This window comes from Tripterygium wilfordii, chromosome 4 (assembly GCF_013401445.1).
Source record: "Tripterygium wilfordii isolate XIE 37 chromosome 4, ASM1340144v1, whole genome shotgun sequence".
NCBI lineage: Eukaryota > Viridiplantae > Streptophyta > Magnoliopsida > Celastrales > Celastraceae > Tripterygium > Tripterygium wilfordii.
Genome location: NC_052235.1, coordinates 6,958,543 through 6,980,073, shown reverse-complemented (window position 1 = coordinate 6,980,073; position 21,531 = coordinate 6,958,543). Strand labels below are relative to the sequence as shown.

General features: G+C 37.4%; 2 protein-coding genes and 1 pseudogene across 4 annotated transcripts; 2 read left to right on the top strand and 1 right to left on the bottom strand.

Annotated features, from left to right (window-relative positions):
- Nucleotides 1-1,372: 1,372 nt before the first annotated feature.
- On the bottom strand, nt 1,373-1,472 carry LOC119998029 (annotated as a pseudogene).
- A 12,468-nt stretch (nt 1,473-13,940) lies between these two features.
- Nucleotides 13,941-16,258, top strand: LOC119997940 (glycolipid transfer protein 3-like). Of its 2 annotated transcripts, none has more exons than XM_038845174.1 (6): nt 13,941-14,453; nt 14,546-14,601; nt 14,832-14,962; nt 15,356-15,491; nt 15,769-15,909; nt 16,024-16,258. In XM_038845174.1, exons 1-6 carry the CDS (start codon nt 14,288-14,290, stop codon nt 16,093-16,095), a joined length of 702 nt encoding a protein of 233 aa, XP_038701102.1. In that variant the 5' UTR covers nt 13,941-14,287; the 3' UTR covers nt 16,096-16,258. The 2 variants fall into 2 exon arrangements, with proteins under 2 accessions (XP_038701102.1, XP_038701103.1); XM_038845175.1 differs by having other exon boundaries at nt 16,004-16,258.
- A 790-nt stretch (nt 16,259-17,048) lies between these two features.
- Nucleotides 17,049-21,350, top strand: LOC119997431 (uncharacterized protein C57A10.07). Of its 2 annotated transcripts, XM_038844453.1 has the most exons (4): nt 17,049-17,373; nt 17,481-18,161; nt 19,960-20,084; nt 20,799-21,350. In XM_038844453.1, the coding sequence occupies exons 2-4, from the start codon at nt 17,582-17,584 to the stop codon at nt 21,117-21,119; spliced, it is 1,026 nt and encodes a 341-aa protein (XP_038700381.1). In that variant the 5' UTR covers nt 17,049-17,373; nt 17,481-17,581; the 3' UTR covers nt 21,120-21,350. The 2 variants fall into 2 exon arrangements, with proteins under 2 accessions (XP_038700381.1, XP_038700380.1); XM_038844452.1 differs by having other exon boundaries at nt 17,049-18,161.
- The last annotated feature ends 181 nt before the right edge of the window (nt 21,351-21,531 follow it).

Sequence of the window (21,531 nt, the reverse complement as noted above, 5' to 3'; positions counted from 1 at the left end):
TTGACGATACCCTACACTTGGGGTAAGTACACACACACACTTTGGTGTCGGTCAAGTTTTTGGCGCCGTTGCCGGGGAGGCGAGTGTCAAAGACGGAGTTGGGTGGCTTGTAGATGCTAGCTTTATGCTATTAAACGCCATCAAATAAGGAAGGAGCACGGTCACGCTTCAAGGGTAACTTCGTTCCTCCCTTTTACTTGCTTTCTAGTGTAGTTGATTTAGTGTAGTTGCTGCAAAGAGAAAAAAAAAAAAAAAATCTGTGAGGAGAACTTGGCGGATGGGGCTAACTTAGATTCCTGTGGGCGATGGATGCCACCTTGTTTGCTGCTTGGTAGTGATACGTTGTTTGAGAGAGCTTTGCGCATTTTTCTTTCTATCACTACTTGCTACATCTTGGTGTGTAATTGTTCCTGAGGTTGATTGTCATTCTATTCCTATCTTTGCTCCTGTTCTTGCTTGACATTGTTCTTGGTTGTTTGTTGATTGAAAAATCTGGTGTTACTTGACTTGGTTGGTTGCCATCTTTCGTGTTATTTGATAGTTTTGTTTGCCATCATGTCTCATCTTAGAGATAGTGTTAGTGGGCATGGGTCTAATAGAGATGGGAGAGGTGGTGACATAAATGCGAGTGATGCGGGGAGTGTACGTGGGGGTGATATCAATCTTGATGCATTACGTCGTCTTTTACAACGTGTGAACATTGATGAATTGATGAATCCGGCGCAAGGGCAAGATGCCCAAAATGTGCCAAATGCCCAAAATTTACCAAATGTTCAAGTTGAGCATGCTTTGCAAAATGCACCTCAACCACTTCAACAAGACAATGCGGCACAAATTGCCCCACAAAATGTCTACCAACCTCCCAATATGCCTCCCGCATATCATATACCTCCCCCATACAATTATGTGCATCCCATGTATTATCCAATGCCACAAGTGCCACAATATGCTCCCTTCGGACAAAATTTACATGCACCTCCTCCTGTGGAGTACATTCATGCCCAAGAGCATCGCACTTTGAGGGAGCTTACGCATCCCGCAAGGCAAACTCAACCTTCTTGCATCATCATGCCACCGAACCAACAAAATGTGAGCCTTAAACCATCCATGTTCCAAATGATTCCCAAATTCCATGGAATGGAATCGGAACGACCATATTCACATGTGCGTGATTTTGAATCGGTGTGTACTACTTTTGGTGATGTTACATGCACACAAGAAATTTTGAGACTCAAACTTTTTCCATTCTCTTTGAAGGATCATGCAAAACAATGGTTTGAGAACTTGCGCCCCCAATCCATTGCGACTTGGGCGGCAATGCAAGAAGAATTTCTCAACAAATATTTTCCTTCCCACCGTACCATTTCTTATCAAACACAAATCATGAATTTTCATTGCAAAGAACATGAAACTTTCTTCCAAGCTTGGGAGAGGTTTAAGGATTTGTTGTTTATGTGTCCTCACCATGGATTTCAAAAATTTCAAATTGTGAATTTCTTCCACAAATCTTTGACTCCATCTTTGAAGAAATTGGTTTCCACTATGACTCAAGGTGACTTTTTGAATAGGGATGCCAATGAAGCATTTACTTTCTTTGATGGGTTGGCGGAGGAATCCCGATCTTGGGAAGCTCCTCCCCTAACCCGACATGATGTTGTGCCAAGCTCTAGTGGCAAGTTTGTGTTGAACGAAAATGATGATGTGCATGCTAAACTTGCTTTGTTGTCCAAGAAATTGGAGTCCTTAGAGTCACAAAAGGCCCCTATAAATGTGGTTGGTGTTGACGACCAAGTTGCTTGTACTTTGTGTGAAAGTAGGGATCATAGGACGGATGAGTGTAATGCCTTACCGGCTTGTAAGGAAGTCCTATTTGGGCAAGGTTACAATGGGAACAATTCTCAGAACTTTAGGAAGCCCTACCCTACCAATCACCAAGGTAACAATTCGTACAATGAGAATTACCCTTGGAGGAATCATCCAAACTTTGGGTGGAGGAATGATGGGAATGTTCAATCCCAATCACTCCCCAATCCACCCCAACAACAATTGCCTCCTCCAAGTGTTACACAACCACCTCCACAACCTTACATTCCACCTCCTAAGAGGTCTCTTGAAGACACTCTTAACATTTTCATGCAAGCTCAAATAGGGGAGAATCAAAAGGCCACCAAATTCCAAGAACAAACCAATAGGGCCATTGAGGATATTAAGAGTCAAATCACTAAGGTCACCCAAGCTCTCACCACATATGAGAAGGGTAAATTCCCAGCTCAACCATACCCCAATCCATCCAAACAAGCCAATTTGCTAGAATCTACTAGTGGGGGGGTGAGTGGACATGAACAAGCCCAATCCATCCTCACTTTGAGGAATGGACGCATTGTGGATAGACCCATACCAAATGAGAATGTTGATCAAAATGACGATGTGCAGAATTTTGGTGATAGAGTGGGGAAAAAGGACAAAGGAAATAGTGGAAAGGAAGAGAGTTTGGAGAAATTTGTGCAGGAAAATGATTCACTAGGTGCAAGTGTTCGGACACCTATTTTGGATTGCCCGGACACTTCATCCAGAAACTCAGAAAAATGTGAGAAAATACCAAGAGGAGAAGAGGAGAGTGAGGGGCAATCACATAGGACAAGGGTAGACACGTCTAAGGATAGAGAGTGTATCACAAGGCCACCATTTCCTCACCGATTAGGGAAGAAAACCAATGAGGCTCTACACAAAGAGATGTTTGAACTTTTCAAACAAGTGAAAGTGAACATACCTCTTTTAGATGCCATCAAACAAGTTCCCTCGTACGCAAAGTTCCTCAAGGATTTGTGTACCGTGAAACGCAAATTGAATGTGAAGGAGAAGGCTTTTCTTACGGAGCAAGCAAGCTCCATCTTACAAGCCACCACTCCACCTAAATATAAGGATCCCGGTTGCCCTACCATTCCAATAGTCATAGGGAACCATAGGATTGAGCAAGCATTGTTGGATCTAGGTGCTAGTGTTAATCTCCTTCCATACTCGGTCTATCAACAATTGGGGTTAGGTGAGCTTAAGCCTACAAGAATTACCTTGCAACTAGCCGATAGATCCGTCAAGATTCCTAGAGGAATAGTTGAAGATGTGCTAGTTCAAGTGGATGAATTCTACTTCCCGGTTGACTTTGTGGTTTTAGATACTCAGCCCCTCCCTAGTTTTAGCAAACCAATCTCGGTCCTTCTAGGTAGACCCTTCCTAGCAACTTCAAATGCTTTGATCAATTGTAGGAATGGTGTCATGGTGCTATCTTTTGGGAATATGACCGCGGAGATGAACATTTTTAATGTGTCTAAGCAAATGGGAGAGTTTGAAGACATTAGGGAAGTAGATTGGATCCATTCATATGTTGAGGAGAACTTAGAGAAAACTCTTGCTAGGGATTCGGTGGAAGGTGTGCTAGCTTTGAGCGAAAAAGGTAGTCAATTTTTAGTTGAGGAAGAGGAAATTAATGAGGTTTTGGAGTCTTTAGCTATCCATAGCATAGGACGATTCAACCCACCCATTGAGGAATTAGAACCTTCCAAGACTAAGCTTGAATCATCTCTAGAGCATCCACCAACGCCGGAAAGGAAACCCTTACCAAGTGAGCTGAAATATGTATTTTTGGGAGAGAATGAGTCATACCCCGTTGTGATATCTTCCCTACTTACTTCTTCCCAAGAAATGAAACTTGTGCAAGTGTTGCAAAGGTATAGAAGGGCAATAGGTTGGACAATTGCTGATTTGAAGGGTATTAGTCCTTTGGTTTGTACTCATAGGATTTACATGGAAGAGGAAGCTAAGCCCATTAGACAAATGCAAAGACGTTTAAATCCGAACATGAAGGAGGTAGTTAGGGGGGAGGTGCTAAAATTGCTTGATGCGGGGATAGTTTATCCCATTGCGGATTCCAAATGGGTATCTCCTACCCAAGTGGTCCCCAAAAAGTCCGGAATTACGGTAGTTAAGAATGACAAGAACGAATTGGTTCCCACTCGAATTCAAACCGGGTGGCGCATGTGCATTGACTACCGTAGACTCAATATGGTTACTCGAAAAGACCATTTCCCCTTACCCTTCCTTGATCAAGTCCTTGAGAGAGTAGCGGGTAGAGCCTATTATTGCTTCCTTGATGGGTATTCCGGATATAATCAAATAGAGATAGCCTTAGAAGACCAAGACAAGACCACATTTACATGTCCATTTGGAACTTTTGCTTATAGACGCATGCCTTTTGGGTTATGCAATGCTCCGGCTACCTTTCAAAGGTGCATGATGAGTATCTTTAGTGACATGGTTGAGAAAATTGTGGAGGTCTTTATGGATGATTTCTCGGTTTATGGAGATACCTATGATCAATGCCTTGCTAATTTGGCAAGTGTGTTAAAAAGATGTGAGGAGAGCCAATTGGTTCTCAATTGGGAAAAGTGTCATTTCATGGTGACACATGGAATTGTATTGGGACACATTGTGTCATCCAAAGGGATAGAGGTTGACAAGGCAAAAATTGAATTAATTCAAAAGTTACCTCCCCCTACATGTGTTAAAGATGTGAGATCTTTTTTGGGTCATGCGGGTTTCTATAGAAGGTTCATTAATTCTTTTAGTGCCATTGCCAAACCTTTAAGTAACTTGCTTGCTCAAGATGTCTCTTTTGAATGGACACCACAATGTCAAAAAGCCTTTGATGATTTGAAAGGTGCCCTAACCACCGCACCCATTATGCAAACTCCCAATTGGAGTATGCCCTTTGAACTCATGTGTGATGCAAGTGATGTGGCGGTTGGGGCGGTCCTAGGACAAAGAAAAGAAAAAAATGCTCATGTTATATACTATGCTAGTAAGACTTTGAATGATGCTCAAGTGAATTATACCACCACTGAAAAGGAATTACTAGCTATAGTCTTTGCTTTGGACAAGTTTAGATCTTATTTGGTTGGCTCGAAAGTCATCATCTTCACCGACCATGCGGCTTTGAAGTATTTGCTTTCAAAAGCGAATGCCAAGCCTAGGTTGTTAAGATGGATTCTCTTACTTCAAGAATTTGACCTTGAAATTAAAGATAAAAAAGGAGTGGAGAATGTAGTAGCCGACCATTTATCTAGACTTCCCGGACAAAATTTGATTTCACATGGCATACCCATCAATGAACATTTCCCGGATGAACAACTCTTCCTCACCAATGCCATCTCATCCAAATTGACTCCATGGTATGCGGACATCGCCAACTTTTTGGTGTCCGGAAAAATGCCATCTCATTGGAGCAAGATTGATAGATCCAAATTCCTTCGCAATGTGCGAAACTTCTTTTGGGATGACCCATATTTGTTCAAGTATTGTTCCGATCAAGTGATTCGGAGATGCATCCCCAATAATGAATTTGAAAGTGTCATGGCCTTTTGCCATAAATATGCTTGTGGAGGCCATTTTTCCTCCAAAAAGACCGCGGCCAAAATTCTTCAAAGTGGCTTATATTGGCCTTCTTTGCACAAAGATGTCCATGCTTATTGCCTATCTTGTGACAATTGCCAAAGGTTAGGTAATTTAGGAAAACGTGAGATGATGCCCCTCCAACCTATTAACATCTTGGAAATTTTTGATTGTTGGGCCATTGATTTCATGGGACCTTTCCCTAATTCATTTGGTTATTTGTATATCTTGGTTGGTGTGGATTATGTGTCAAAGTGGGTAGAGGCTATCCCTTCTCGAACAAATGATCACCAAGTTGTGATAAAATTTTTAAAAGAAAACATTTTCTCAAGATTTGGGATGCCTCGAGCCATCATAAGTGATGGTGGGTCTCACTTTTGCAATGCCCCGGTTAGAACTTTGATGAAACGATATGGCATTTTGCACAAAGTTGGCACCCCATATCATCCACAAACAAGTGGCCAAGCGGAATTGGCAAATAGGGAGATTAAACGTATTCTTGAAAAAACGGTTGGTCCCAATAGAAAAGATTGGTCTTCCAAATTGATTGATGCTTTGTGGGCTTACCGTACTGCATATAAGACTGCCCTTGGAATGTCTCCTTATAGACTTGTCTATGGCAAGGCTTGCCACTTGCCGGTGGAATTGGAGCACAAGGCCTATTGGGCCATTCGCACTTTGAATGACTCCACCGATCAAGTTGGGGGGCATCGCAAACTCCAAATCCAAGAGATTGAGGAGTTGAGGAATGATGCTTTCGAAAATGCCAAAATTGCTAAGCTCAAAATGAAAAGATACCATGACAAGCACATTGTGAGGAAAGTTTTTCATGAGGGACAAAAGGTTCTTTTATACAACTCCCGGTTACACTTGTTTCCCGGGAAGTTACGTACCAAATGGACCGGACCTTTTATTGTCCGCAAGGTTTCCCCATATGGAAGCATTGACATTGATGATCCTAGGAGTGGAAAAACTTTTAAGGTTAATGGCCAACGATTGAAACCATACTTGGAAAATTTTAATGAATTGGCCGAAGAATGGGACCTTGTGGATCCCACCCCTTCCTAGTGTGCGTGAAAAGAGCTCTCTTGTAAATATGTAGTGTTAGATTATTTTTCATTCATTTTTGGTGTGTTTTTGTATGTTCACAATGCATTTTACAATTTGTTCTTGCCTTGTTTATCATGCTTGACATTGAGGACAATGTCTCATTTAAGTTGGGGGGTGAGAGAATTGTGAATTCATTGTGAAACTTGCTTTATTTTGGTGTGCTTTTGTGAATATTTAAAAAAAAAAAAATAAAAAAAAATAAAAAATAAAAAAATAAAAAATCTTGTTGTGTCATGCTTGGATAGTGTGGTTGGTATTAACTTTTTCAGGATACGCTTCGTTTCTCACGATTCCGATCACTTTTGAAGAGTATGGTATGATTTCCTACCCTCTATCCTATTGTGTTGTGCTTTGTTGTTCATACATGCCAAATGGACTTTAGGAAGGGAAGGGTAGATGCTTTTGGGATTCACTACCAATTTCAACGTTAATTTCTTATTCTTGTTCGAACGTGCAAGTGTAGAGTAGGTTTCTTGATTTCTTTTGTGAAGTCGAAGCATGTGATTGAGTAGGATGACTATGATCAATCTTTCTTGGGATGATTGGGACCTAGTTTGATATCAAAACTGTGATTAAGTGGGCATCTTGGCATTGAAGCAATTGTATGACTGCGTTTTTGGATCCTTTTGTCTGAAAATAGAATTACCTTTTTACCCTTCTCATTCTTTTGAGCCATTCTTCGTGATATATATGGGGTTTTTGGGTGATTCTTTTCACCAATTATTCATTTGACATCTTATAAGCGTGTTCTTCAATAGCTTTGCATTCATTACATTTGATTACTGAGAAGTGTGATTTTTGTATGTGCCACTTGCTTATGAACTTAGGATTGATGGATTCATTAGGTTGAGAGATTTGAGCCTAGCCTATTTATTTGTGAGTGATCATAAGCCTATATTTCTTTAAGCCTTTTATTTCACTTACAAGCCTTGTGTGAACCATTTTCCCAAATATTTCCCACCTTTGGTTGCAAGGTTGGGTAGGAGCTTCAAAAATAAGTCGGCAGTGATATTATCCCTCCTTATTCTGAAAAAAAAAAAAAAAAAAAAAAATTGAGGGTGGTTGTAGCCATTAAAAAAAAAAAAAAAAAAAAAAAAAAAAAAAAAAAAAAAAAAAACCGCATAGAAAAAATAATCAAAAAGAGGTGTATGCAATAAAGTTAATCCTTTGTGTGTAAAGGATGAGAAGTGTTTGAATTTGTGGTGCAATGGAAGGGGTGACAAAATGAGAATTTAGCTCACATGTTTGAACTTAACCTTGCAACTTGTTACCTAGTTCCAAATTCTTCCTACCTTGTCCCTTAGCCACATTACAAACCATTTAACCTTTTGATGAATTTGATTCAAGGTAAGCAAGTGAGTTGGCGGATGCATTAATTGCTCTTGTAGGTGATTTCTTTCTCAAAGCTATGCCCATCCAAATTATCTTTTATAAACACATATATTTAATTCAATTGTGTAAGTCATTTACTTAGCACAATGTTTTTATGTTTTTGTGTACATTTGGGATTGGGGATTTATGAACACCAAAAGGTTCCGTAACAAGGTTTTACTTGTGTGAATGTATTGAGTTGTCTTGCTTGATTGCACTTATATTTTTCATAGTATAAAAATGTTCTTAGTCATCTTTGAGGGGATTTGAGATTGATTTTCTAAAGATTTTGCATGCCTTCAACTAGCGGGGAAATTGGGGGATTAGCTCTATTTCTTGCATGTAAGAACTTAAGAATCATTTATGGTGCTTTCAAAGTAATAGTGGATCCCTTGGCAAGTGTTTGTGGGTATCGCTCTGATAAGCCCTCACGAGACTACAACTCGTCCACTAGGGTGACCTAGGGGTTTAAAGGCTTGTTGCATATGCTAAATGCAACCGTGATGCCTACGTCAGTGAGTTAGGATTTTATTTTTAGAAGTGTTTGCATTGCTAGGGACTAGCAACGTCTAAGTTGGGGGGTGTGACCGGACCTCTATTTTGAGGTCCTAATACTATCTAATTAGGAGGTTCTAGTGTTTATAGTAATTCATTTGTGTTTAAATAAAGTAATTTTACCCTTATACATGTTTCCCGTTGGTTTTGCAGGAAATCGGGCTTAAATGACTGAATTGGGCACCTTTAGAGCTGAAAGAAGAAGCTGGGACTCAGCAGGTGTCCGGACACCTGTCCGGACAGTGTGTCCGGACGCCTCAAGTGCCGTCCGGACACTTTCTTCACAAATTGAGACAGAGGCTTCAAAGTTGATGGAAGCATGAAGTGTCCGGACACCTGTCCGGACACCACCGCGGAACTGCAACTTTTCTGCACAACATTTCAAGGGCATTTGGGGTAAATCATGTATATAACCAATGGGGAACGTTTGTATAAGGGCAGTTAGGTATTTTCAATGGTAAAAGGGGGAGAAAACCCTAAGATTTCTTCTTCCTTCACACAATTCATCTCCTCCAAGTTCTTGCCTCCATTGTTTTCTCTCAACTTCTCTCTCTAAGTTTTTCTTGGTTTTTCGTGATTTTGTTTGTAAACGTTGATTTTCATCTATAAAATTGATGTTTATACCCATTATGATGAGTGGCTAAGTTCTCTTTCTAGTTTCTAGTCCCAAACGGTGGGTGCTTGGTTTCAATTACTCAAGGTATGTTCATGGAATTGTAGTTTTGATTTTGCTCTTTTAATTTCGTGGTTGTGTGATTAGATCTATGGAGATGACATATTTGATTGTATCTTTGGATTGTCTAGTCTAGGGATTGCATCTAATGTGTTTGATTGAGAATTGTTAAACCCATTGCATGATTTTCTTAATTAATTGAGTTTTCCATAGCATAGCTATTAATTATGTGTATTGATGATGGAGTTTTGGGTTAATTTAGGAATGTGCATGAGAGAGTTATGGTTAATTGATCTTTGAGTGTGAAACTAGGGTGTTAGCCAAGCCAAGCCCCAAGGGGGAACATTAATCCATAATATTAGGTGCTTATCCCTTTGCGTTCATCGTAGATTAAGAGACCCGATGGCCTACATGTATGAATTGAAGTCTTATATCCCAATTCTCTTTGCATATGCATGATTGATAGTATCACACAATGCATTGTGTATGGTTGTGTGTGTTTGCAATAATACCTTGAGTATGAGAACCGAGTAACCACCGGGACGGACTAGAGACTAGGTTTTTAATTAATTGTTTTAAATTCAATTTGTGCTTACTTTGATTACAAAATCGCTCATGCTACCGAGTCATTCGGCCCATTTCTTTTACTTGCTTTTATTTGATATTCATTGTGTTTATTAGTGTTAGCTAGTCATTTGCATATCATTCACTTCAAATTTGCATTGCTTCCTCGTGGATCGATACCGGACTCACCGGTTTATTACTTGACGATACCCTACACTTGGGGTAAGTACACACACACACTTTGGTGTCGGTCAGAGGGGATAGGATTCGAACTCACGACTTGATGGGTGGATAATCGCTTACATGCAATGTGATTATCGTTCAATCAACGGCTCACTTGCTGCTCAAGTACTACTTATTACTTAATGATACGATATAATAAGTAATTAATTTTATGACAACTGGCTTACACAATTGCTCGTCATTCCTAAAAAATACTTCAGTAGTTATTCGTGATAATAATAACTATATATGGAAGTGATGGGAACAAGCCATCAGTCAGACTGACTTAATTGGATTGAAATCACATATTAGTATAATAAAATATAATTATTAAATATATTGAATTTTATGAAACCTATAAAAACATGGAAATATTTAGCGAGTAAATTCTGTTGATGGTTGTTGAAAATCTCAACCCTACTCATATTAACGATATTGTTCCCTTAGGGGTTTACTGGTTCTCGTGGATACATCGAGCCTGCACAACTTTGTTCTTCCTAAACCGTCTCACTTAATGTTACTTAGGTCCAATAAAAGACCTCAATGAGTGGTAGGGACTTGGATTATTTTCTTATAAATCTACATCATTTGGGTTATCCGAGTGATGTGGGATATTTAACACTCTCATGCATGTATAGGTTGGGTCATACACTTACACCATACCCAACAAGTGGACAAGTAGATGCTCCAATATCATGTTCAAAATCTCAGTTTTACTCACATCAACGATATTGTCCACTTTGGAATGTATGACTTTATTGATACAACAAATTAAGTTAGCAACTTAGTATGTATAGTAACGACGAATTGTTGTTTCAATAGATGCTAACCAAGCTTTTAAAATTTGGAACAGGTCAATTCACAAACAAATAATGACATTATAGAAGTTGGATCATAATTGAAAAAGGTTTAGAGGATATATATATATATATATATATCAAACGTAAGATTCTTTTTAGAATAAAAAATTAGGGCATGATTTTGATCACTATTTCAGGGTATGCTTTGCGACTTGATGTTAACTAATAATTAAGAACTAATAGAAGCTTCTATGAGACACGAAAGTGACTTAAAATGCATAATCTTTTTAAAGAATTGTAATTGATGTAGATATCAAACTTTTTGGAAAGAAAAAAGAAAAGAAAAGAAAAGAATACCACCGGCCTTGGGAAGAAAAGAAGTTTAAAAGGAGTATCAAATTGTTAATTATCCCATATATGATATATGGTTGGTTATAATGTATTGCCAAACTCTTTTTAAGATGTAGGGTGGGTCCAAAATAGGGAGACCTATATTATAAACTTTGGAATTTTTTTCTCTGTTGAGTGAATCCAAGTTGTGCACTTATATTTTACGCTAAAAAGTGATTAATTAGTAGATAAAGATAATCTAAGAAATATTCCAAGAAGTAATGGATAAATCCAATTATATTATTTCATAGAAGTCAAGGATATTACGGGGCATTTGGTTGGTATTTTAAAGAGGGAATGAGGCGAGCCGAGGGTGAGAATCACTAATTCCCACGTTTGGTTGAGTTTGGGAGGGTGGAATCTCAAACTATCCCACCCTCATTATCTCCTTATGGAGATTAGTCAAACTCACTAAAATTGTGAGATTTACTAATCTCCACAACGGAGAATGAGTTTGATAATCAAAAGACTATCATATTCCTTATTAAAAAGTAATCACAACCATTAAATTAATCTATTCTTATTTTTATGTACAAAAAATTGGGTAATATGAAAATTGTACAATTAAAATTCTAACACTCATGCTCATTTTTCATTTCATACCAAAGATGGTAATGTTCATCTTACACTCATCTCATACTCACTTGGAGTGGATTGAAAGAACATCCTAATCGTATATGCTCCCTGGGACAGCAACCGACTAGTGGACGACTTAGCATCCTTCTGCTTTGATTATGTAAAATTGCAAACACAATCATCTTATGGGGAGTAGTTCCACCTTCTCTAATGTCCTTTTACGTTTCAAAATGTATTGATTTGATATCAATACTGTTGTGAATAACGATGGCTCAATTCGATGAAACAATAATACAGAAACAAAATAAAGAAAACGAGCAAAACACAAGTTTAATGAGGTTCGACAAATTGTTTATTTCTAGGACGAAGCCAATGAAAGTTCCATTAATATGAACAAAGATTACAAAGAATTCCAAAGAGAAAACTCTCTATGCCAAGAACTATCCAAAATCTCACTCGGAAACAACAATCAACTCTCTCACACTCTTCCCAAACAAAGCGGATCAACAAAACCTCAAAGTTGTCAAAGGATTGCCGCAAAGAAAAGAATATGTCTAACTTTTGTTGTGTGTATCTAGTGTTTACAACATATAACCTATTTATACTATATGAAGAGTTTAGGGTGCCCGAAAAACTAAACTGATTCACGTTAGAACTGCTATTGTACGCCAGCTGTCCGGACGGCCACGTCTATGTTAAATTCTGCCTCCAAGACTGCTCTGACCGTCGACTGTCCGGACAAGTGCAAAACTGCAGCATCTCCAAGGTTTGTTTTTCACCACAATTTTCAACAAATACAATTTCCTTCTCAAAAAAATAAGTACATATTCTTTAACCAGATGAGCTAAGCAATTACGTATATATTTCTTGTAAAGGAAAAAAAAATTTAGTGCATGTCACAACTCACAACTAATGTGACCTAAAATTGATTGATGAGATATTACTCAAAGAATCCATGGCATTCACACCTTCAAATATTGCGCCACATAGTAATGTTAATTTAACTACATCATTATCTTAATTAATTAGCTTCATGTTCTTATCTAAGTTTGAATGAACTTAGCATGCTTGTGCACATGTCTGCTTACGATTAACATTTCAAACTATGACACACATGCATTAGTTGTTCTTATAGCTCAAGTTTATGTTATATCTCATAATAATTAGTCTTTTAATGAGGGTTATTTTATCTCAACTAGCTTACTTAAATGTTCGTCATTCTTGCAATTTGTCAACAGACAATAGTTGTCGAGATAATAACATCTCTGTTGAAGGGGGAAAAAAACACAATGTAGAGATCGACCATTTTTTACAGTCAAGTAATTATTATTCCCTGTGAAAGTTGGAGTAATAATTAATATTCTACGTGATTACAATGATATTGTTCCCAATGAAAATTCAGGTTAGAACCTTATGAGTCGATATGATTTGACCCTAGAGAGATTCATTAGTAATTTATTATTAAATGGTTCAAAAATCACTTCAAAAATACCCCTAAACTTCTAAACCCAACTCATAAACCTTAAATCAATTTTAATCTCAGCATTTGATTATATCCAAGAGCGTAAAAATTCAAGCCTTTACATAATAAACCCTAATAATCAATAGCTATCACTTCAAAAATACCCTTAAACTTCTAAACCCAACTCATAAACCTTAAATCAATTTTAATCTCAGCATAGCATTTGATCATATCCAGGAGCGTAAAAATACAAGCCTTTACATAATAAACCCTAGTAGTCAATAGCTATTAAAAGCTTCTATGAGACACAAAAGTGATACTCAGTCCCTATGTAAATGACAAGATAGTATAATAAAACCAAACTGTGACCTGGTCAAACTTCCAAAAGAGTGGCAAATCACAAATTTGTTATAATAATGTATCCCATATACTATATTGAAAATCTTAATCACACTCATATCAACGATATTATTCATTTTACGTTTACGGTTCTCATGGATACATCGGACTACCCTCACTGAATTTCTTCCTCCCAAACCCAACAAATGAGTTAACTCAACCCACTTAAACTTAGGAAAAGATCTAATTGATGATAAATTTAAAGACCTAATTGATGATATGATCGTTATCTGTTCAAGCAATCAAATCTAATGAACGGCTAGGAACGCTTTCTCTATTCCATCTGCTCACACACATTATCACAATCACAAGAAACCAAATATGATATATATATCCAAATAATTTTACATTGTAATAACAGTATTATGATAAGACATATATAGATGTCCTCAATGTCAAATTTTGGGTCACCATCAATGCCTTACATGAGATATGAACGATAAATAAATTCATATTATGAAATACCCAATAAATTGAATCATTAAAAAACAAAAGATAGCTACTTGATTCCATCCATATTTCTTCCAGTAATTAACAAATACTTTGTCCCTATGAAACTAATAAATTTTTAATACCTGTTTGATTACTCTCTCTTGTTGGTGGTTGCTTGTCACAACTCACAGTACAGCAATAATATATATATATATATGAACCCCAACTGTGAGAGTCAAGAATAAGTGCAGAAGAGAGAAAGAGAAGAGAAACACAGAGGTTATTGAGATGAAGAGGACAAGAGAAGTGGAGAGAAGATCAGAAATAAAGTGTTCCATTGAAGAACTCTCCATATTTGTCAAACTTAACCCTCCTGTTGGTGACAACTACGATTCTGCCCATATACCCACCAAGTCTTTTCTCTGTATTTGCAATTTGCTTCTTCAAGTTCTGGGTTAGTTTCGCTCTTCAACTTCTTCTTCCTCTTCTTATATCTTTAGATGTAGTTGATTTCTTGTGGTCGTGTCTTTGTCCTTTCTTTTGCAGATAAGATAGGCCCAACAATGGCCGTTTTGAGACAAGACATTTATCAGAATATCCAGGTAATTCAAACCCATTACTGTTCATTTTTTAATTTTCTTCCTTCCAATACTAATATAATGGCTTCACCAACAAAACCCACAAAATATTTTCAACAATTTTTAGTCTTTCTTTTTGGGTTCAATGTGGCCATTTCTGTTCATTGTGTTGACAATTTTTCAATGTCGGTAGAACAGTGATTTAAAAGTGTTTTAAACTTCTTTTTGTCTCTCTTGTTTTGTCTCATTCCAAGAGGATAGAGGTGGTGTGCGAATCTGATTCTGCAGTGAATTCAAATTTGGTTGAGATGTTGAAGAAAGAAACCAATCAAGGCATTGCAAAAAAGGGTAACACCTCAAGTAAAGCCTTTGTTTGGCTTACCAGGTAACTAGCATCATAAACAATGATCCTTCAAAATCTGTGAACTTAGTTTCCTGTGCCATAAACAATGAGTCAATGACTCATATACTTGATTGCTCAACTTTGGACCTTATCTGTCATAGAACTTAGAGATGCTTGAAAAACAATATATTATCAGAATCTGTTAGGTTTGATCTTCCATCGTTGGTTTTCACAGCAAGAATTTGTCCGCTTTGATTTCTACTTAAAGCCTTAAACTTCATCTGCTTTGTTTGAATTGAGGAGAGCCAGCCGATTCCGATTGAATTATAGAAAGATAACTTTTGAAATTGTATAAAGATTGATGAACTGTGTTAATTTTTTAAGATGCTTACTTATTTTTAGGGAATCAAAATTAACTAGCATTGTATCCCTCAGATCATTGGATTTTACGGTGGCTTTATTGTTACGATTATCAAAGGACCCGGGGCAGAACATGGAACAAGCTGTGGAGGAGTCATATAACATCACTCTGAAGCCATGGCATGGATGGATTTCATCTGCTGCTTTTAAAGTAACTACACATCCTTTCATTCTTTCATTCCCTCCTGCATTTTTTCCCCATCTTGCGCTGTTATGAAGATACACTAATATACTTTTCGGATTAAATTAAAAATTGTAAATTTGATTGTGTCACTGAATCCATACTAATCTGACATATTGCCCATCCCAATTCCTCTATGTTCTTGACAGCTCTTCTTTGTCTGAGTAGAAAGAATTATCAGTCTCCATCTTCATCCCAGTTCAATGTTTTGTTGTTGGAGTCTCCTACTAAGGAATAGTGTGTGCAGGTAGCTTTGAAACTAGTACCTGATAACGAGACTTTCATTGATATTCTCACGGCGAAGGGCGAAACCTATGAAGCGCTCGAGGATATCCAAAACTATGTTACATTACTTGCACCCATGTTAGAATACATCCATTCCACTCTGGTAAGGATTAGTACATACATATTCACAAGGCATAACAAGAATACTATTTTTTTTTCCCGTCTTCATTTTATTTACTATCGCCTAAATTTTGCAGAGATTCTATGATTTGGACAGGTTAAAGTCTACCTGAGGATAAATTTTGGGCAAATCAAGAGCATTGTACATTGTCACTTACACAGCTTTTAGTTTTCTACAGCATGGTTCTCTTTTATTTTTTTATATATGTAGACATCTCTGTAGTTCCTGACTTGTAACAAAGATATGTATATCAGCTGCACTTGGAACTCTCACATGACTTGTAAAAATTTTCACAGCTTGAAGTAATGACAGATTTTCTTGTCCTGATGTCTTTCTTAACACAGCAGTTTTTATTAGTTACAATATCACTGTGTTCTAATTAAGTAAATGCAGAACATCTTTCCTCAATAGATGAGAATCCATGGAAACAAAGACGAAGCGATTGAAATCATCTTTTCCTAGCAGAAGTAGTACACCAGTTTCTTGAACAATAATGAGAGAGATTGCAAGGAATGAGTGAAGACAAGTACACCAGTGCAAGTATGAAGTAGAAAACATTTACCTGTTTTACATGTTACCTCAACTTCCTGGTTCCGCTGTTTTGTTCTTCCATTCTTTGTTGACTTCATTATATGCAAGTATGAAGTAGAAACATAAGTGATACGGATCCCAATTATCCCAGTAATCAATCATGTTCTTTGATTGATGTATACTAGATTTTGCGGGCCTCTACACTTACATCAATTAATGATCAAGATTGATTACTGGTATCTCTAACATTTTTATATCAAGAAATCTTGGTATCTGGGAATAGACCAAACTGGTATCTTCGATAAGATCATCTTGACTACTTCAACTCCATGAAAAGAAAAAGTTTTCTACTTCCAGAAAAAGTTTTCTACTTCCAAAAATGTTAAGGATCTCAATTATCCCGGTAACCAATCTTGGCGATTGATTGATGTATGTGTAAGCTTCTTATCAATGGAAAAAAAAAAAAAAAAAAAAGCCCGTATGGGCTCATGGGCTATGGCTACCGTCAACTAAAGGCCGTATAATTGGGCCTTACATGAGGAAATAAGCAAGACCTTTTACTGGACTACTCCTTTTTAGAATGGTTCGTGCTCGTTAAATTTCTCTCTGTCTCGGTTGACAAATTCGACTTACATGATACATCACAAAATAAAAGTTGAAGAGCTGGAAATGACAATGGTGAGTTTGAATTGTTCGAATCCAGACGAAGCAAATCCTGATCAAATTCTGGCTTTCGATGGTACTTTTTTCACATGATTCTCTCAAAAAGTACTCTCTTTAAGTAATAGTTTTCTTCCATGCACAAAAAAGTCTGTAGATCGAAAGCGGTCAGAGTAACCAACAATTTATAAGTTCTCTGCACTTGTTTCACTCCTGCGCGTTGATTTCTGTATCTGGAATTCCAATCCCCACCTGGTATTTTCTTGATTCCGAGCTGTGGGATTGATTGACCGACATTGTCTCTGATGTTGTGATTAATCGATCGTTTCTTCTAAGTTGCCTGTGTTTGATTCCTTATACAGATTACGAAATTCACGATCCCATCGATTTGTTTCTCTGAATTTACATGTGGGTATGCCTGAATTCCTAAATCTTTCGCTCAATAAGCTGGGCTGGTGCTATCATGAACATTAATCCATTTGGGTCAAATAGTCAAAAGTCCTTCAATGCATACCCAAGAGACTTTGATTTAGAATCTGGAAGCTTTAGAAGACCCAGAAGACCCAAAGGTTCAACATTTCACCCCTTCAGAATGCTCAAATCTCTTGGTAATCGTCTTCACTATTATTGCAAGTTGCATCCTTGTCTTGTGTTCTTCCTTTGCTTGTCATTTGTAGTCACGATTATCATAATTCTGCCATTCCATTATCGACCCATGAATAATTATCAAAACTTTGATATGGGGTCGGAGAATAATCCATTTGCGAAGCTTAAGAACCTTGTAATGGTTGCTGGCCATTCGGTGTATACTAGCAGTAGTTGTGAGAAAGTTGATAAGGAGGATTCCTGGTTTTTGGAGTCCTATCAGAATCATCCAGGTCAGGCCGCTACTTTTGTGACTCATATAGAGGAAGGGATTGAGTCTGCATCGAAAGATGATGGGGCATTGCTTCTGTTTAGTGGTGGTGAGACTCGAAAAGATGCCGGGCCACGTAGTGAGGCACAGAGTTATTGGACTGTTGCTGAATCTAGAGGATGGTTCGGTAAGTCTTTTGCTTTTCTTACCCTTTAATTAATTTTGGCCTGCAATTGTTTGAGTTGCCATCTCATATTTTCTTATTGCTAGAATTATATTTTGTGCATTTTTGTCCCACACAAGGGAAGCACAGTGGAGAGGGAGGGTTGTGGATTATTCCTAGTATCTGGGGTTTTCTCTGTATGGATGGCTCCAATGTGGTCTGTCTTGTATAGCTTTCTTTCTTCTTCTTTTGATATGTGCCCCGGAGAGCTTTCTTATATAAAAAAAAAAGAAGCACTTTTCAGTTGTGGATTCTATGGGGATTGTCAATTAGTTTCCCACTTTTCCTTGGTTGTAAAGACCAACTCTTATACAACTAAAACTGCTCTCATCAGGGGTATCTATTTGTGAGGAGAGAGAATTATATAGGAGTAGACGCTAGAAGAAATGGTTAAGGTTTCAGATGAAATATGAAATACTATAAGTCACCATAATTTAGTGCTCTTTCACTGACTAGAAGTGTGTATTAGATGCAAATGAACCTCTTCTGTATTTTTGTGCTTTTTCATAAGATCATTTGATATATTAAACTTTTCTTTGATTAAACATGAGAACCTTGAAACTTGATATCCTGTTCGTAGGCATCCGGAGTGTGATAGAAACTACTTAAAAGCTCACGAGTCATGGTTCATATTTCAAAGTTTTTAGCTTGAGGGATTTATATCATCTATTCAATATCAGTGAGAAGTTAGGTTGGGGAATTTTGAAAGGCATGTTTACAAAAATGTAGCTCTACATTGATCTGCATAGATATTCTGAGAGTCCAAGGAAGGTTGGAAGGTTGAAGCCATATTTTTTTGCCAGAACTTGGTCAGGCCAATGTTCTGGGTGCAATTTCAAATGCTTATTAACATCTGCTGTTTTCTTTTGAATGCCATATTTCCATACCTATTGTAACTGTTGCTTTGTTTTGTGTGATTTGCAAAGAGGTTTTCTGCTTTGGGGTGAAAAACAAAATTTTTGCTCTTAATGGCAGAAACTTAAGTTAGTTTGTGGTGCCTGAAATATTTTCATATCTGTATCTATTGCTTGTGAGTGCAAGTACGTTTGGCCTATGGCTAAATGTATTTGTTAGGGTTGATGACTCCTTAAGAAACTCCTAGGTTACTAGCAAATTAATTGTATAGAACCGAATTCACCCTAGGAAATTCGATTTTGTTTATGCTTCTTGGTCTAGAAAACTCTCTTATTTTACCACCTTCAACAAAAAATTGTATATTGAGTATGGTGGCAACAAATTTAAGGAATCCAAGAATTCTGCTTGCATATTCATTGTTGATTTGAAGTATTTAGAAGCACCCTCTTTAACATTTTTGTCATTGTTGGAAAAGTACCCTGTTTCTCAACTTTCCTCCTGAATGCTGGTCGAAATACAAGCTTGACTAAAAAATGTGGTGGTAAAGTCACCTGTAGCTGCATGATCATCAGTAAAAAATAATTCACTACATTAATCTGCAATTCTGCATCATCAAAGAAGTATTTTGAAGTAAAAGGCCACATAATTGAGTCTTTTAATGCAGCTTACAGATTTTTAGATTAAGGCATTAAGAAGCACGTAAGGAACCTTTTGACCACTATTTCAGGATCTTTTGGTTGCACTTAAGGTTACTGATTGCTAAAAAAAAAGGGAGATGGAAAAGGAAATCTCATGACATTAATTTTACACTATGCTCAATTGTATTTGTAGACATTATTGCCTGTATGGTGGTTTTGAGCCATCTAATCGTGATTATTATTATTTTTTTCATTATGTGAGATATCAGGCAAGGAAGAAAGCGTGAGATGGAGAGCATTGACAGAAGAGCATGCCAGAGATAGCTTTGAGAATCTTCTCTTTAGCGTGTGTCGGTTCCGAGAGGTCACTGGCGCATATCCTCAAAATATAACTGTAAGCTTCTCTTTAGCTGCTTTTTATTTATTTTTCTGTAGAGCTATCTGCCTTTAATGGAATAAGAAATATGGGAGACAAAAAGATAATTGAAAACCTAGGTTTGAATTTATAAATGAGGACAACATTGAATGTGATTGTAGGCAAAGGTACAAACATGGATGCTAGAATTTCCAAAAGCATAGGCGCTTGAATGTCCAGTTGTATTTGTAATAGTGTATGTATGGATGCAATGCAATGAACTTCTAGCTGCATATAACCCGACTGACCTAGACAAAATAATGGCTTAAAAAAACACCTAGAAGCACGCAAACCAATTAAAAGGGAAATCTTTTTCACAAAGATTCCTTGACTCTTAAAAAATTAAAAGAAAGAAAAACCAAATTAATGTAATGGCTTCATGCATCAGTTACGCTAGCACGCAAGTCTCTACTGCTATTTTTCCCAAATATAAGGTTTGCCAATTTTAAAAATCTCACCAAACACCTTAGACCTTATAAGTTAGCTTTTTTTTTAGAGCTTATAAGCTAGGTTATTTTTACCAAATATGATATCTATCAAACAGAGCCACTGTATTGCCATTGCTTGATTATTTTTGATGTACTTTGCATTCTATGGTGGTTGTCTTTTCTTTCCTTTTCATACGGGTTGAGTTTTAGCCTTTTAGGCAGGTTGGGTGTTAAAGTGTATTTTAACATTTTGTGAATTTGTTAGGTTGTAAGCTACGATTTCAAAGAAGAGAGATTCGCACATCTGCATCGCCTTGCAATCAGATTCCCAGAGTCAAGGTTCTTCTACTCTGGTACCCCTGCCTCATCAACTTCCAAGAAAGCAGCTTTGCAAGGTGAGGCATTGGTTAGAGCCCAATTCCAAGAAGATCCTTATGGGTGTAAAGGTTCACTAAAGCGGAAAAAAGTACGACGTGATCCTTTTCATCGCACAATCCCTTACCCTAATGGCTGTCCTGAAATTCAAGGTTTGTTCAGATATTGTGGGTCAGTTACTTATCCAGGGTCCCTACCTTGGACTGAGTAGAAATATACATAGCTGTTTTTCTTAATCCATGACAAGCCACCTAAAAGTAACAGAAACAGATGTTTCATACTTTCATTAGATGAATAGGAATTCTCATTTCTGACTTTGATGAGGTTGTTGTCAGATAATAGGATATTAGTTTTGCTTGGTTTATCGACATGTTTGTTGGAAGAGCTCTATATCTGGTCATTTCAATATGATAGATGAGAACCTGAATTGCCCGTGGCTTGAGTTTCTTGCCTGCTATATTAACTTGTAATGTGCGCTAACAAAAGCCTTGTTGTTTTCATTGATATAAAGTAAGGGGTCACCAAACCAGTCCGAGCCTGCGGGCAAAAATCCAGCCCAAGCTTGAAATGACAACGAGCCCTGGGCAGTCCGAAAAGACTTTTGTCCCAAGCCCGGCTCAAAG